Source organism: Abramis brama (genome assembly GCF_963993115.1).
Source record: "Abramis brama genome assembly, chromosome: 16".
Classification (NCBI taxonomy): Eukaryota; Metazoa; Chordata; class Actinopteri; order Cypriniformes; family Leuciscidae; genus Abramis; species Abramis brama.
Window position 1 is genome coordinate 23121914 of NC_139978.1, and position 16612 is coordinate 23138525.

Here is a 16612-nt window from a genome sequence, read left to right on the forward strand (position 1 = left end):
TCAGTTATATAGACTTTTATTTCTTCCTTGACATTGACAAAATACATGTGAACACATGTTATTGAGAACAGAATGCGTTCACAACCTTTGTTTGCACATTAATTCAGCGAGACGACAAAGCAATAAAATGAGTGACCCGAAGGCTAAAGTTTTTGGATGAAGGGAACCAAGTGTTAAAGATTTTTTCAATGAACAACTCTAACTTCTCTACTTACAATGGTGTTTAGTCACCCCGTAACCTGATGCAGTGACTTCAGTGCAATGCGTGACCTTTTGGGGTGACATCAGTGGCTTGGGGCACGCTTCTAAAGAGCACTGCAAAAGGCCATATACTTGTCTGCTAACCAACAAGAAAAAAAGATAATAGTGCCTTAGATGCTTTTAAAGGAAGCAGATGGGTGCAAAATTGTTGCATACTCTTAAAGCTTAACGTTTACTTATTTTAAGTATATAGATCGTAATCTAGGTTACAAAATGATCACACATAACATCAAACAATTTCACAGTGTCATTAAGTGAATAAACATACACACTTAGTATCTTAAAATACTTCATAAGATGCTCTGGTTAGATTTACAGACATCTACAAATTCAATTCCTCACTGAGAACACATTGTGGTATAAGCAAAACCTCAGATATAACTACACTTAAAACTCAAACTTTCCTAAAATTCTCATCTGAAATAACCTGCACCGTTTGTCCAGTCTTGCCTCAATTCTTATCACACAAGACTACATACACTCACCATCAAGTCATCCCACTCACAAATGTCTCCAAGTTTGTATATAAAAGAACCAAATGCAATCTTTAGGGGGCCAGTAGCTATTCATATATGTAGAGAAACTCACAAAAAAGACATTTAATATATGATAATCAATGAGCTGAGCCACATTTCCAATGACCTATAATGTATGAGGTAATTCAGCTAAAATACACATTGCTTGCTCAAACTATTATTTCCGATTGTATATTAACCACAGCAGATTTTATACTATAAGTCTGAATGATACACAATATATCAAGCAGAAGCTCAACTACTAAATTTAAAAACATTAACTAACTCTCACTCTACTTACAACCATATAAACACAAATATAACACCAGATCTGTTAGCATTACAATGGTTCTTTTTTTCTTCTTTTTTCTTTTTTTTGGGAATTTCTCAAGGCACTGGGGAGAAAGGAAGAAGGTAAAGACTTAAGGCTTTTTAAGAGAAATGGATGGAAGGGGAAAGAAAACTGGCACATATATTAGAACCAGAAGGACAACAGGAATAATCCCAAATACAGAAAAACACTAGGCTCTTGAATCCCAACAGCCAGGCAGATAACAGCACTGAAGAAGGTCACAGAGACCATCAGACACGTGTCCAAAGTAACCTCAGTCTGATCCTTTGATATTTGAGATTGTTCAGTGCCGGTTCTTGGCAGTGCGTGCTGGTTTTCAGAGTTCTTACATGTCTGATATGGAGCAGTGGAAGGTTCATCACCCTGAAAAGTTAAATCATCTTCTGCTGAAGAGTGAACAGCTGAAGGTTGAAGATCAAAGTCTGTTGGTGATGTTTCAGAAACGCTGACCAGTTTTGGCTTTTCTTGTTTGCTTGTTGGATGTTCTGAAGTACACATGGAAACAGTTTGGTTGTCAAGTTTTGGATCCTCAAGGAGGACTGAGTCGATAACGCTCGGATCCAAAATAAATACTTCCTCTTGCTGATGTTGCATGATAGCTAGTTTATCAGACGTTGATTGGATGAGTAAACTTTGGGTTTCTCTGTTCTGTCTTGTGGGACCTAAATGAGAGGGAGATAAACAGGAAGCCACTAAAACATCTGTTTCCTCATCATCCATCTTGGTGCTTTCCACCTCAACCGCCGTGGTGGTCTCGACTCGGAATAAAGAGACAAGCTCTACTTTGCGTTCTTGAATTCCTTCCTTCAGAGTGTGCTGTAATTTTGACAGACTTAGCTTCTCCATGCCTTCAGTTGTATTGTTTACCTCATTTGACAAAGGAGGCTGCTTGGCTTCTTCCAACATGTGGAAGTTAGTTCCTGTTTTATCTTCTTCTATATTCTGACTTGGTTCTTCTAGCAATGTGCCCTCATTTTCCTCAATATCTTCCTTCTCCTTAACATCCTTCACACCTTCTTCCTGGATATGTGGCGTGTCTGGAATCCCAGCCAGTGATGGTTGGCCAAGCTCGAAAGGCACTTGCACTAAGATCTCAAGCTGGAAATCATCCTTCTGTGGATGAAGGGATTGGTTGTGTTTATTGGTATCCTTAAATTCATCCTTGGTTGTCTCTGGATCATCATAGCAGTGGACGAGAACTGCAGGAAGGGAAAGGGACACGGACGGGACAACATTATACACTTGATCTTGTGCCTCAGAGGACTGCTGGGTTGATTGTGATTGGGGGATGGACAGAATTAATGGCTGAAGTCCAGACGCTTCTGTTTGTGGTGAATTACTGGATGACATTGACTCTAGTGGAAGTTGTTCTCCGAAGGGAGTATCTGAAGTGGATAGAGAACATCCAGCCTTGGAGGAATTCCTGGTAGACTCTGGAGAACTGGACACATTTTTGGCAGTCTACAACAGAGAGGAAAAGTAACAAAAAAAAGCTTCCATTCCAAATAATTTATGAACTTTTAACCAAGAATGTAAGCTGTAGGTATTATACATTTGTTTGCAGTTATGAATTAGAATTTTTACAGACTAACAAAAAGTGTAAGGTGAATGGCACAAACTTGAAATTTAATATTCATTGCTAGAGAAATTAGAAATAATTTCTTGATTGCAAGTAGTTGGATAGTCAACAGTAAATGAATTATTATTATTATTGACACCATCACTACTAATATTAGTATAGTTTTCCATTGATGTTTAATACATGCTGTTGTTTCAGACCATATCAGTTTATCGATCATTACTAATAACTGGTAAAAAAAAAAGATTATTTTATAATGAAAAAAACACAAAAAAACCAGACAATTTATATGAATATGAAGATGTCTATCACTGTTTTTAGAGATTTTGACAAAAAAAAAGAGAAAATGTTAAACTACTAAAATGCTAAGTGCAAATGGGAAAGTGATTTGTGTTAGCATGAACCGTGTGCCAGTTCCCATTGGCCTTTTTCACAGAAACTCATGCCAAAAAGGGAAGATTGCACCAATGAATACAAAACCTTCAAAAGACTGTTCTGAATGTTTGTGACAAAATTACACAAGATTAAAAAACAAAAAATGATAAAGGTGATGCTGAAAATGCAAGAATGTTGTTTAGCTCTATAAATTTTGTCTGTTTAAAGTTGTACATGGCAAACATGCAACAATACTGACAATATTTACATAGAACATACACAGAATTAAAGCAATACAATTTATACCGTTTTTTTCCCTCTTTTATTTATTTATTTTTTTGCGGTAGTTTTGTGTGTTTACTTCAGTTACGCAGGGTTTTTTCATTCCAAAGACTCCCAGCCAAAATGGTCAATGGGAAAACAGCCCAGGAGCCCAATGTTTTGTTAAAAAACAAGATTTTCCCCCAGTTTTTGTCTTGTGTGGAAAATATCAGGAATTCAATTCAGATTACACTACCTGACTAAACAGATTATATAAATTAACATATGTACTATACACTAAGCTTATTGCTTTTTTTAAAAACTCAAAGCATGAAAACAAATACCTTCTACGTGGTTGATCTAGATATCATGTATTATGATTCACGATACAGGATGCACCTTTCATGCAACACGATGAATGGGTTACATTAGCAAGGCGTTAAGTTAGCAAGTCACATGCACATTACCTAAGTTGATGCTGAAGCTTCAATGAGCTGTTCAGGTGGACAGATGAAAAGAATAACAATATCAACAAATACACATCTTGTTTTTATTTAATATATGCTGGAGAATAGGTTAAATCATTATTGATGATTAACATAAGCCAATTTACAAAAATGACACTGTCATCACATGAAAAAATACATTTTTAAATAGATTTTAAAATCAAAATTGTGTATATTTTAGCAGTGGTTCACAATTAAAGGGATAGTTTATACAAACAAGAAAAATCTGTCTTCATTTACTCAACCTCACATCCTTCCAAACCTGTATGGCTTTCTTTCTTCTGTTGAACATTTCTTTTTTTGTTTTTTTGCTCATACAATGGAAGTCAGTTCATTTTTCTTAAAATCTTTTTTTGTGTTCCGCAGAAGAAAGAAAGTCATGCAGATTAGGAATGGCAAATGATGACAGAATTAACAGAATTTTTGGGCGAACTATCCCTTTAAGATCTCTGGTGAAGAAATAATAATGTGTCTGTCTATTTATTGTAATGGGTTGACCACAGACCAGAAACAGCGATGGTGATGCTATTGTTATAAATACCAGATTCAGTTACTTAAAACAGCTGCAAATCAACACACTGCAAATAGACACAAGCAAGTGGTTATCAGGACATTGAAATGTCGGTGTGATTTTTAACAAGCGAATTGAATAGTGTGAGTAAGCAGGTATGATGAAAACCGACATTATCAGTATTTTAGCTAGTAGCCTATTAAATAGACAGTTTAGTTTATATCAAGATTCTTGAAATAAACACTAAAGCTTTGCATCTGCTGCAATAGTGACAGACAGGAATCCCTTATAAAAACAGAGAAAAAACAGAAGACAGCTCTAATAGATAAATAACTGTATACCACCATAGACAGTAGCCACATACAAAGCAGGGCTCTACAATAAGCACTGCCTGATGGCCCAGGGCCAGCGTAAAAGAAATACTGAAATGAGTTCTCTTTCACTTTTCCTTGTACTAGGACATATTCTCAAAAATGAATTGTCAATATGCCCATCTTTGCGAGTATCCTCATAAACACAGTCGATTATGTCTCAAGTGAATGCAAACAGTTAAGAAAAAGCATGTGTAACAGTATATAGGAGTATATTCTGTCTTAAAGTGACAGCAGCCTATAAACCTGCTGCAGTCTGGGTTTTTAAATGTTAATTAAACAACAAACGACAAAGAAAAAAAACAGTCACTGCTCTTAACTGAATAACTTTTGTAACTTTAATAAGGATTAAACTATATTTAATTTACACAGACTATGCTGTGTTATTTTACATTTGAATTTCGGTACCTGAAAAATACTGTTAGACCAACCTGAAAAGCACTGTTTATTTCATTTGTATGTTTGTTCTATTGTAATTATATGTGCTACTGCTCATTATTTGATTATTTGTTATTTTAAGTTGCATTGCTGCTTAGAAGCTGCATAATCCTTCTTATTTTATTACTTAAAAGAGTATGGCTAGTAGTTTTTGGTGTCCTAAACTTATTTATTAAGGTTACATGGGTCAAAAACAACGAATACAACAACTAGGTTATTTATTTTATTACTTTTTCTGTGGAGGGGTCAAGTGGCAGGGCAAGTCAAAAATTGAGCCACTGACCCAACTGGGCCAGTAGAAAAAATCCTTATCGTAGAGCCTTGCAAAGACTCACTGTAAGCGTGTCTAGACAGCATAGAGGTCAATGTGTTTTCCGACAGACCGCAACAAAAAAAAATGTAGAAAAAAGGCTGCTACACCACATATGAAAACCATCATGGAAATCTGGTAAAGGTTAAAGACAGAAGGGGAAACAATGTTTTGTTTAAACGTTTTTTTTTGTATGTTTGTGATACACCGTGTCTTTTTCCACCTGCTATCCAAGCCGAACTCAGAACTGGTGATTATAAAGCAAACTTCACTCACCTCGATGTCGATATCTGGCTGGACAATAGGCGGCTGTGCAAAAGAGGCTCGATTATCTGCTTCTTCACACTCAGTGCTGCTCGGATCTGCTGAAAAACAACAACTGAGGAATCTGAAGCATAAAACGACTAACCTGACATTTGTTTGTTTTATTTATCCCAAGATTAAAAAAAAGCTATTGGATAACATTATGACACTTAAAACATACCATCTCCTCCATCATCAGAGTCATCGTAACCAATGACAGCTCTAAAAGGAAGACACACACATACACACCAAAACAATCATTCTTCAGCAGCACACATTGATAAACAGAGTTAATATATGAAAAGTATAGAATTTACTCAGTTGCAATCCATTTTACAAATTATTATTATATATATATATATATATATATATATATATATATATATATATATATATATATAAGACTATTAATTGTTCATTATAGAATGCTAGATATTTAAAGGGATAGTTCATCCAAAAACTAAAATTGTCACCTTCATGTCGTTCTAAACCTGAAATTTTTTCTGTGAAACATAATTGAAATGTCTGTTTTTTGCCCATTCAATGGAAGTCAATGGCAACTAAAACTGTTTGGTTACCAACATTCTTTAATATATCTTCTTTTTTTTGGTGAACTATCCCTTTTAAAGTACAAGCATCATCCATTGGCCAGAGTTATACATGACTGCTCCATTAAATGGAAAATAACTGTGACCTCTGTGACATTTGCTACTATGGTAACATCTGACCGCCTCCAGAGCTTGAGATATTTTTTCAGAGCTGTGGGTGAAGACTGTCTAGTCCACACTCCCCCTTAAACCCCATGATAGATCCTATGATGGGATAAGGACCAGTCCAAATATTACATGTGTTCTTACATGCCACCAAAAGTTTTGCAGAGCATGATGGTCAGATGTTCTGGTCATGTGACTCTTTGTACAAACTTTTCCATTTCATGTCGAAGTCGCTACACATTCTGAGTTGCGTGAAGCGGTTCAATTGGCATCCTCTTCTACGACCTTCTATTTGTAGCATGTTTGAGCAATGTAATAGAAACAAGGCTTGACATTTGAGGAAAGGTTGCGAGGAAAACTTGCGAGTCTGCTTAGAACATAAGGTCGAAACTCATCTTCTGATTTTATCTCCTGACAAATCAGGCGTCCCGAGACATTGTTGTGTCTAGCATGAAAAAAATGCTTTCATCTGGGTTCAGTCTTTTTTTTCTCCTCAAACTTTCTTTGTTGTTGTGTGTATCCCAGACAGAATGTGAAAAGTGAAAATAGTGGGTAAAAAGATTGTCTCCAGGCGTACAGAGGGAACCGGCGTAGATGTGTGTCTGCTTTTGGTGGTTTGTTGTGTCTCTACTGTGCAACCCCCACAGAAAAGTCAGAGGTAAGGTCTCAGTGCACCAGAGCTGAAAGCGACACCTGCCTTGTCCTATTTTCATCCTCCCTCCTCACACACCCTTGAATGGCTGCCATTCTCAAAAGGGAGTGAGGGGGTGGGGAGACTGCAACCCCAAAACTCACACAATATACAGATGCTGTATAACACAGGCCCTGTATAATCCAAGATGACGTGTTGTTCCATCTTTAGCACCAGAAATTTTAAACATATGATCATGATGTTGTATAATTGTAACATTCATACACTGCAAAGGCTGCATGTAAATATAACATGAATCGTGAGAATTATGCAGCAATGCAACTTAAAATTTCAGTACAGGGATTAAAGTGAAAAAAATTCTTCTGACTGAAATTTTTTTTAGGGCAAGTCATATTCTTTTACCTTTTTAAATAGTCGAGACCAATAGCGTTTTAAGGGGAGACGTTTTAACCGCTTTAATATTGCCAGTAGGCGTATTTTAAAAGCTATTTTAATCTATGAAAACCAGGCAGGGAGCATACTAATATCCTCCTGGGACCCAAGAGTAGACTTTTGTCCACTGTAGTGGACATTATATTTTAGTGAATTTCTCTGACATCATACATGTCACATGACACAACCTGGGTGTCCTGTAAAGAGCACATTCAGCAGGGCTTTTCAGAGACACCAAATGTTTGGAGGTTTCACCATGAAAACAACTTCGCTTAGTCTTTAAAAATGTCTGACATTAATTTAGTGATCAAATGTAGCATTCTTATGGAAATATGATAATATATTGTAATTATAATTTAAACTGGACTACTTTTCAAATTGTATTTCATAAAACAACATCTCAGGAAAATGTTAAGGGGTTTCAAATAAAAAAAAATATTTTCTGTTACAGAACAGGGCATTGATTTCAAACGTGTCCACTGTAGAGGACATCAGGACTTAAATCATGTTTATCAGGCATATTGGGAGACACACAAGTGAATATGGAAATAAATTATACATCAATATTCCTATGAAATATTAGATATTATTATTAAAATGTTGCCAATTATTACTCCAATTATTACACTTCTTTTTTCATTAAATGTTACTCCAAGAACACATTAATGTGCAAATTAGATATAGTGTATACATATACATTGCATTGAATGGGAATATTAATTTATGGCCATTTTACCCACATATTGCATAAAGTAAAATGGTGTATCAATTCATTCCATTATTTCTTTCATAACATAGTTGAGAATCATCTTTATACAAATTCTGGTAAAAAAAAAATGAAACCCCAAAATTTATTGGTGATTGAAAAAAAATCCTATTGTTTTTGCCTATACATATAATTTCATGTCATTTTATTTTTTAAACAACTTAGTCCTTGCGTCCACTACAGAGGACATAGCATAACGTATGAATAAAATATTATTATTAGCAGTCCCAAACTAGTTTTTGTTAATACAATGTTGGTATGAGCCACTACAGTCATTTAAAAATATAAAAAATAACACAAAGAAAAATAGTGGCATTTTGGGGTTAATATGGAAACGACAGTTACCATGGTGAATACACAATATTAACAATAACTGTAAATGAAACATGGAAACTGCTCCTGGTGAATAGAATGAGAATCATACCTGCATTACTTTTATTTCGTGTAATTTACAACGTAACGGCGTTGCATGCTCGTAGTTTCTTTTGCACTTGATCAGTGAGGCGATACAGCGCGTGCAAGTGAGTGTGCGCTCCGAGCACAGGATAACGGCTGACAGGACAAGAAAGTCCGTTTTTCTGAGGTGAAAAACTTTATTTCAGCGTACACTTATGTCACTGCCTGCCTGGTAGTTCCAATTGTGCTGGGTTTTCTGAAGTAGTCATGATTCGCCTCTCATAACATAACATGCTCTAAACACGCACGCAGAGTGGAAAAGGAGGGGCGGGGGCGCGGGGAGCAAGGATCATGTCAGCCTGACATGCACTTTCCGTGAGCGGTAATTGAAAACCCGGAGTGGACCATGAGCGAAGTGATTACACAGTGCTTAGAGTGGAGAGAGGAACGTGCTTTTGCTCCACTCCAGGCTTTGATCACATCCCCCTCAGCAGGGTGAATACACCTCGTCTTTCCTTAATTTAAGACCTATTCAAACTAAAATTAAGATATTTATTACACTATTTGAGAAATGAAAGCCTATTTACGGCCTTAAAATTATGAAAAGTAAATTGAAGACTTTAAGGACAGACTGGAACCCTGTAATTGACGGAAATCCGTCATAGACTTGCTGCAATTAACGGAAATCCGTCGTAGCGACGGAGAACTTTAATCCCTGTCAGTAACAACATCACTAATTTTTGTTTTAAATATGAAACAATGAATGTAGAATCATTAATTATTAAATCATTAATGTGAATCTAAAAATGATAAGTTATAAATAAAATACACTACATAAGTTTCATTGATGCTGCTTCACTTGATACTAGGGCCTGGCTTAGAGCATCATATTTTAGTATTTTTAAGGGGCATTGCTTTTTTGAAAGGCGCAGACTAGTGCGCTCTCTCGCTCCAGTGTCTCTCAGAGCAGGGTTTTTCTCTCACAGGTAAGAAGGGTGTGGGGAATGCAAGACCTTACGGATTTATGAATTAACCGCTCGTTTTAGAATCTTCCCGGTCTACTAACATTTGTTATGACATCTGCTTCAAAGATGACCTTATGTGCCAGACAAACAAGAGTGCAGCCATTTTTAGAATTGTGTGTTTGAACTTCCATTTTTGCGGTAGCTCTATATGTGTCTCTGGCATCACTGTCGAAGAATAATAAGCTAGTGATTGTGAAGTGGATTTACTTATTGTAGAGTTAACAAAAGTTATCATGGGCATTGTAATGTTTGAAACAGATGTCATAACAATTGTCAGTAGACCGGTTTAAAATGAGAGGTTCATTCATAAATCCACAAGATCTTACCTTCATGCTGTGGAAATACAAATAAGGCAGAACACAACCAGCACAGCGCTGAAAAGGGGCGGGGCTACATAAGGTCTATACATAGTTCCCACATGACGTCACAACATACGGGCATTTGCCGACCCGGCGCCATTTCTGAGGGCAGAACACAACATTCTTACAATGCAGAACATGAGAAGAAGAAGCTGAAACGGAAATTTTGTGATTAAAAAGTGAAAATGGTCATCTCCTGCTGGGTCAAAGGATGTTCCAATCGTGCCGGAGGTTCAGTTAAATTTAGTTTTTTAGCATTTGCCGACCCGGCGCCATTTCTGTGGGCAGAACAATAGTAGAAGAAGCTGAAGCGAGTTAATTTCGTGATAAAAAGTGAAAATGGTGATCTCCTGCTGGGTCAATGGATGTTTAAATCGTGTCGGAGGTTCAGTTAAATTTGGATTTTACAGTATACCTGTCATTAGACTTCATGAATGTGAGAAGACTAACGTTAAGCTTTTGTCAGAACAACGATGGAGGTTATGGCTGGCGAGGATAAACAGGAAAGAAACTCCCTCAAAACACGCAAGAATTTGTTGTTTTTTATTGCGAGTGTACACAAATATAAGTTAACACTTTGCAGTTTGAATTATGTCCTGTATGAACAAAATGACGAGATATTAAAAACATACAAAAACAACATTGTTTCCACTGTTCGATCGCGCCCGCGACTCTCTCACTCTCACACTCACACACACACACTCACACATTCCAGCACGGCAATCTCAGATTATGTCCCTAAAGAACCCGCGTATAAAGTAGTTCCGCATTACATTAATTAATTTGCACGCGAGTTTTATTTATTTTCATACCGTATATATTACCGTGTATATTCATATTCATGCATATTTCCAGGCTCGGAATTGCTCACATGTATTAAAACTCCTAGCCAATACCAGATAATGATACACATGATAATACTCTATCTGCTGCATAATCAGTGCTCAGTGCTTCCTTTGTTAGCGCATACGGATCCACACCATATATGACTGAAATTTTCGCATTGTACCTCTCTCTGTCTTGTGTTAATAGAGTCTCTTTATAATCTCTGTCACTTTGTCTCTTCATGATTTTCGTAACATTATAAATGGAAAGAAATATTCGAAATTTGCTTGTAAAACTCAGACAGTATGGTAAAACATTGTAAACACAGCAGCTTTTGCCCTCAAAGATGGCGTCTCCGGGGAGGTCACGTGACATTAATTGGCCTGTGGGAACTATGTATAGAGTGGTGCAGGGATGACGAATCCGGAAGACTAATTAGCTGCTTGTTTCCTTTGTAAACTGCACACACTTACACCCCAAACTGTCGTATCTAGTTATTTATTAGAAACATTTTCAAAAATAAACAAATGCATAAAATTTGTGTTTTTGGTATGGGTGTGTGTTATTTACGTTGTTGAACAAAACGCCAAAGTATCGCCAAGTTATCCACAGGCTTTATTTTACTGATAAATTGAAAAAACCCATAATAAAACAACCTCAATCTCGAAGGAATCACAGTATTCCGGGTTCTGATGTCATCCCTGCACCACTCTAGAGTAAAACAGTGCCCCCTGCACTTTTTCAGATGTTTTGGTTCCGGAAGTATTTTTCCATTCATTTCCCCATATGGATTTCAAAAAAGTATTTATTAAAACTTTATAAGCCAGGAACTAGGGCTGCACGATTAATCGCAATTAACAAATCACACTTAACCAATTTGTATTATTATTATTATGAAATCTCAAAGGCTGCGATTATTTTTGATGCGCAGCTTGTCAGTGATGTATGGCTCTGTGATCCGTAGTAAATGAGGAAAAGAACTACAATCCCATGAAGCACTGCAAACAGCATAATAGAATTGAAAATTCTAAACAACTACTCATTTAAAAATGTTAATATATATATTAACATTATATATATATAACAAAAATATGCATATATCCGAATATTACAATTATTTTGAGTGTGTAAGGAGATTGACTCGATAACGTTATTTGCGGTGCTTTATGGGAGTGGGCGGAGCTAACGACATCTTTTCGACCTGATTGCTGGAATTTTCTGTACAACATGGGTAATGTAGTTTTTCACCACAAATTCTGCTGTTAAACAAAATTAAAACAAAGTCGAAATAATGCTGACTGGTGGCTTCAACAGAAGCAAATACTATCGATTAACAACCTCGTAGCTCACAGTAGAGCTGTCTTTAAAGGTCTACAAGTTATCGTTAAAACACGAGTTTTTTCTTCCAGGACCGACTGTTGCGCACTTTCCGTTGACAGGCTTTTTTTTTGCGGAAAAATTGTATTTTAGGTTTAGTTTGAAAGGTAAATTTCGCGGATAAGGAATTATTCCTTCTTGTTGTTAGAAGTAATAATCATAATTGCTGGCTATACAGAGATTTAACAACAGGGTTTTAACGTTACCTCTGTCACACAAGTCGATTGACGCCCACTTACCGGTACCTGGGAGGTTTCAGGATTCCTCTCAGCTCAGTTTTCTCCTCTGTGGTGGTCTGGGCTGTTTCTTCTTCATATGACTGTAGGAGAGTTACCGAGTAATTCCTGCCAGAGTTGTTCGCCCAAAACTCTCCATCTGACGTCTCATAACGTACAACAAAATCAATACGAGCTCCGTTGAACAGGTACGGTGAAGCGAAAGACAACTTCACGGAGAACTTGTCCGTTTCTCTGTCGTTGGAGCCCTGGACATACTCGGCTGGGTAATCAAAGTGATTGATCCAACCGTCCATCGTGGAACGGACATACACCGATTTGTGAAAAGAAATGTTGAGCACACGAATAATCACCTCGAAGGACAAAGGCTCATCTGGCACAGATGTCACGCTCTCCACTTCCAGCTTGTTGGTGTGGACAGCGAGCAAGAGCTCCGTTCCGGCGAGTGCCTGGAACTCTGGCCACACTCTGTAAGTGGGCTCGCGGTAGGCTTTTTGGTACCGCGCTTCCTCTTCCTCCCATCTTGAATCGTCCTCCTCGTCTGAATCAAACGGAACAAACGTTCTGACATCAAGGAGCTCGGCTCCGGTACTGTCAGCAAACGACACTCTTCTGTCCGGCAACGCCAGGCGAATGCGCATGTACTCGGCGGTTTCATCGGCGATCGAGGAGCCTCGCTTTCTGGGAACAGGAGAAGACCTCGGTATTAGCCGGACGTCTTCCTCTGTTTCTTCCTCCTCTTCATCGTTACTGTTGTCTTCGGAACGCTCGACTCTCACCGTCTTGAAAAGACCCTCTTGTGAGGGGATAGTAAGAAAATTACCATTATTCCCCTGCGCCATTACGTCTGTTTCTGAGCCACGTAAACATGAAAGGTGCCGTTACTGCGATGGTGCGCGTTCGTCAGATCGAGCTGCCGTTCATTGTGTCAACGGAGACCCGCGAGGGTCTGTCGCCTCGTTTCGACCGAACTAAGCCTAAACTATTGACATAAACAAGAACAACAGTTTGAAGCGCATAGTGCAGCGACACGAATGAGTGTCTAAATTTAGAAGGAAGCGGCACGTCCATCGTTCCCCAGAGGTCAGGAGGAAGATGGGCTCTGTTGTTTATCCCTCCCCTCATCTCTTGTTGGTCGCTCCAAACCGCACACGCCCCCAACTTCTGTTTTAAAGTTTATAGACACGCTCATTTGTTTGCTTGCTTGCAGTTTGTTGTGAGCATAAATACCCCTATAATACTAAATGCAAATAAATAAAAAAGAAAAATCATAATAATCGATTTATTGTCTAATAATATTTATTATTAATATTAATATTTATATGAATTGTTATTGTTATTATAACTCATATGATAACAATAATGATGATAATAATGATGTTGTTGATTATAATGATAATGATGTTGTTGATTATCAATGAACTTAAAGGGATAGTTCACCCAAAATTTTGTCATAACTTACACTCAAGTTGCTCCAAACCTGTATGAGTTTTTCTTTCTTTCTGGTTAACACAAAAGAAGATATTTTGAAGAATGTGGGTAACCAAACAGTCGATGGACCCCACTGACTTCCATATGAAAAAAATACTGTCAATGGACTGGCTTACCCATGCATTGTTGTTTAACATTAAATGTTCAGAAAACTGCCTGTATGTATTTGAAAATTAAAAAGGAGGTGGAGATCCTACCAGTTATATTAGTTAATGGTGAAAAATTACAAATTGTGCCAGAATTTAAATATCTTGGAGTTATCTTAGACACTCATTTAACATTTGAAAAGCATATTAAAAAATAGTCTGTGCAGTGACACCTCAACTTAGAAATTTTAAATGTATACAGTGTCAACTTTCAATGAAAGCTGCAAGAATTTATTGCATTCTTTGATTTCCCCCCCTCACTTTTCTTACTGTATTACTTCATGGTCACAAGCAGGAAATCTACTCTTAGACCTTTATATACCTTATATAAACATGCTTTAAAAGTATTTGACAAGAAACCTATAGATATCATCATTGTTTTATTATTCAAAAGCACTTTTTTTTTTTTTTTTTTACTTTTGACAATTTCAAATAATTATTTAATAATCTTGCACCGTCACCCTTAAAAGCATTTGTTTCTTCGCGTACAGAAAATATAAGACAAACAAGAGCTTCGTCAAGAGGTGACTGCAGTGACTTCAGCTTTTTCTGTAAGAGCTGTTAATAATAATTTACCAATTAATATTAGACAGTGTCCTAATTTTGCACAGTTTAAGTTACATTTGAAAATGTGGTTAAAGAGGAGTCAGGTTTGTGATCATTGAATACTTTTGTGTTTTGTAATGGTTTTATAATTGTGGGGGATTGAATTTGTAACATTGTGTAATGTCTTGTAGTATGTATATTGGGGGATATTCGATAGTTATTTGGATTGCAGTTTTTATTGTTATGTGATGGATCATATGTCGTATATATTTTTCATTTTTGGGGGGGATTTTATCGTATGTGATGATCTTTTGATCATTTGGCATGTAATGTGATTTGGCACTCTCCTGCCCAGGGATAGCAGATGTAATTTAGCTTTGTAGCTAATTCTGGGGCAGTTTTTTTTACTGTCCATTGTCCCTGTCAAATAAAGAATAAAATAAAATAAAACTGTTTGGTTACCAACATTCTTCAAAATATTTCTTTTGTGTTCTCAGGAGAAATAAACTCATAAAGATTTGGAACAACTTGAGGGTGAACTATCCCTTTAATTCATTGTCATCATTATAATCAACGGCAAAATTGATGAATAAAATGGATGATTATAATAATTTTTTATTATCATCATCATCATCATTATTGTTATCATATGAAATATATTAACAATTACAATTATTCAACTCATACAGGTTTTGAGCAAAATGAGGCTGAGTAAATGATGTCAAACTTTTCATTTTTGGGTGAACTGTCCCTTTAACCATTCTATTGTTTTCAGGTCATTTAAACACGTTTTCGGCAAATAATACAGTAAATACTACATTGCTTTGTGTCACTGTCAAGAATATGTAAACCCAAAGCAATTTCTTTTAGTACAATTTCTTTTATAAAAACAATTATTTAATACATTTTAAAAAGTGCTTTATCTGTGGCCTTTGCGAGTTAAAGTTGACCTGTATTTAAACAACCAGTTATGGCCTTTCAGCATGTTATGCAGCTTTAAATAGTTTCGGAAGACTCACACATACTCTTCTCCATGATAGGGTTAAATGAGGTTAAAGGCCACCTTGAGAAACAGGCCCCTGTAATATTATCAAAAAAAAAAAAAAAAAAAAATCAAAAAGGAAAATACCACTACAGCACTTTCCTAAACACTACAACTGCAACTAATTGTTTGGTTTGAATTGTAAGAGCAGAAGTAATACAGAAGTTTTTAGTTCTGAAATATGTGAAGTGCTAACAAAAGTGAATCAAGAAAAGCAGTTATGATGGTTAAAATGGTTGATTCCTCATTCATAAAAAATAAAAATTAAAGCACAAAAGTCCATCAGCTTGCCTACCTGTCATTGATTGCACAGATTATATACAGACATGCAACTGATGCAACTGCTCCATAAAACCAATATAGAATAATCACTAAGCTAATGAAATCCAGTGGTGACAAAGAATAGCTGGCATATTCGATTACGGACCATTACTGTTTAAAGATATTGATTGGTAAGCTATTTTAACCCCTAGATGGAGCAATCAGTCTTGCTTAACATAGTGAAATCAATATGTGCAACATGTTCAGCATTAGAACTTTGGCTTGCTGTGCATAAAGGGAGACCGGGGATGATCGTAAATCCTTTTCGTCTAACCATGAATAACATTTTGTCCTTGAACTCTTATATTTCAACACTGCTTGTCAGCTATAAATATCAGTTATGATTATAAAGAATATAAAACCTTAAGATTATAAAGCAGACTTCAAGAATAGATGTTGAATAAAAAGAATTCCATTGTTGCAACCTAATTAGTGAGTATTACACTAGTTGGGGTCATTTGCAATAAGGCAGAAAAGAACAACAGCAAAAACTGAACAAGCAT

At 36.5% G+C, this 16612-nt stretch overlaps 2 protein-coding genes across 5 annotated transcripts in view; one reads left to right on the plus strand and one right to left on the minus strand.

The window, feature by feature from the left end:
- On the minus strand, positions 1-13805 carry LOC311066340 (uncharacterized protein). Of its 4 annotated transcripts, none has more exons than XM_084087487.1 (4): positions 12573-13805; positions 5964-6004; positions 5756-5841; positions 1-2589 (listed from the first exon to the last, which is right to left on the minus strand). In XM_084087487.1, exons 1-4 carry the CDS (start codon positions 13403-13405, stop codon positions 1252-1254), a joined length of 2298 nt encoding a protein of 765 aa, XP_083943613.1. In that variant the 5' UTR covers positions 13406-13805; the 3' UTR covers positions 1-1251. The 4 variants fall into 4 exon arrangements, with proteins under 4 accessions (XP_083943613.1, XP_083943612.1, XP_083943611.1 ...); XM_084087486.1 differs by having other exon boundaries at positions 5756-5844; XM_084087485.1 differs by having other exon boundaries at positions 12567-13805.
- Positions 12615-16612, plus strand: part of foxp3a (forkhead box P3a) — a 16774-nt gene continuing 12776 nt past the window's right edge. The window contains exon 1 of the mRNA XM_084087492.1: positions 12615-13033. The gene's annotated coding sequence lies outside the window, so the exon portion shown is untranslated. The remainder of the gene's footprint in view (positions 13034-16612) is intronic.

Bases quoted from the DNA above. Each gene is read 5' to 3' on its own strand.
- LOC311066340 (XM_084087484.1), bottom strand. From the start codon at position 13,405: ATGGCGCAGGGGAATAATGGTAATTTTCTTACTATCCCCTCACAAGAG. The intron at 5,845-5,963 runs GTATGTTTTAAG...GTTGTTTTTCAG, and splicing joins CTCTGATGATGGAGGAGATG to CAGATCCGAGCAGCACTGAG. The intron at 2,590-5,755 runs GTGAGTGAAGTT...TCTCTGTTGTAG, and splicing joins AGCCAGATATCGACATCGAG to ACTGCCAAAAATGTGTCCAG.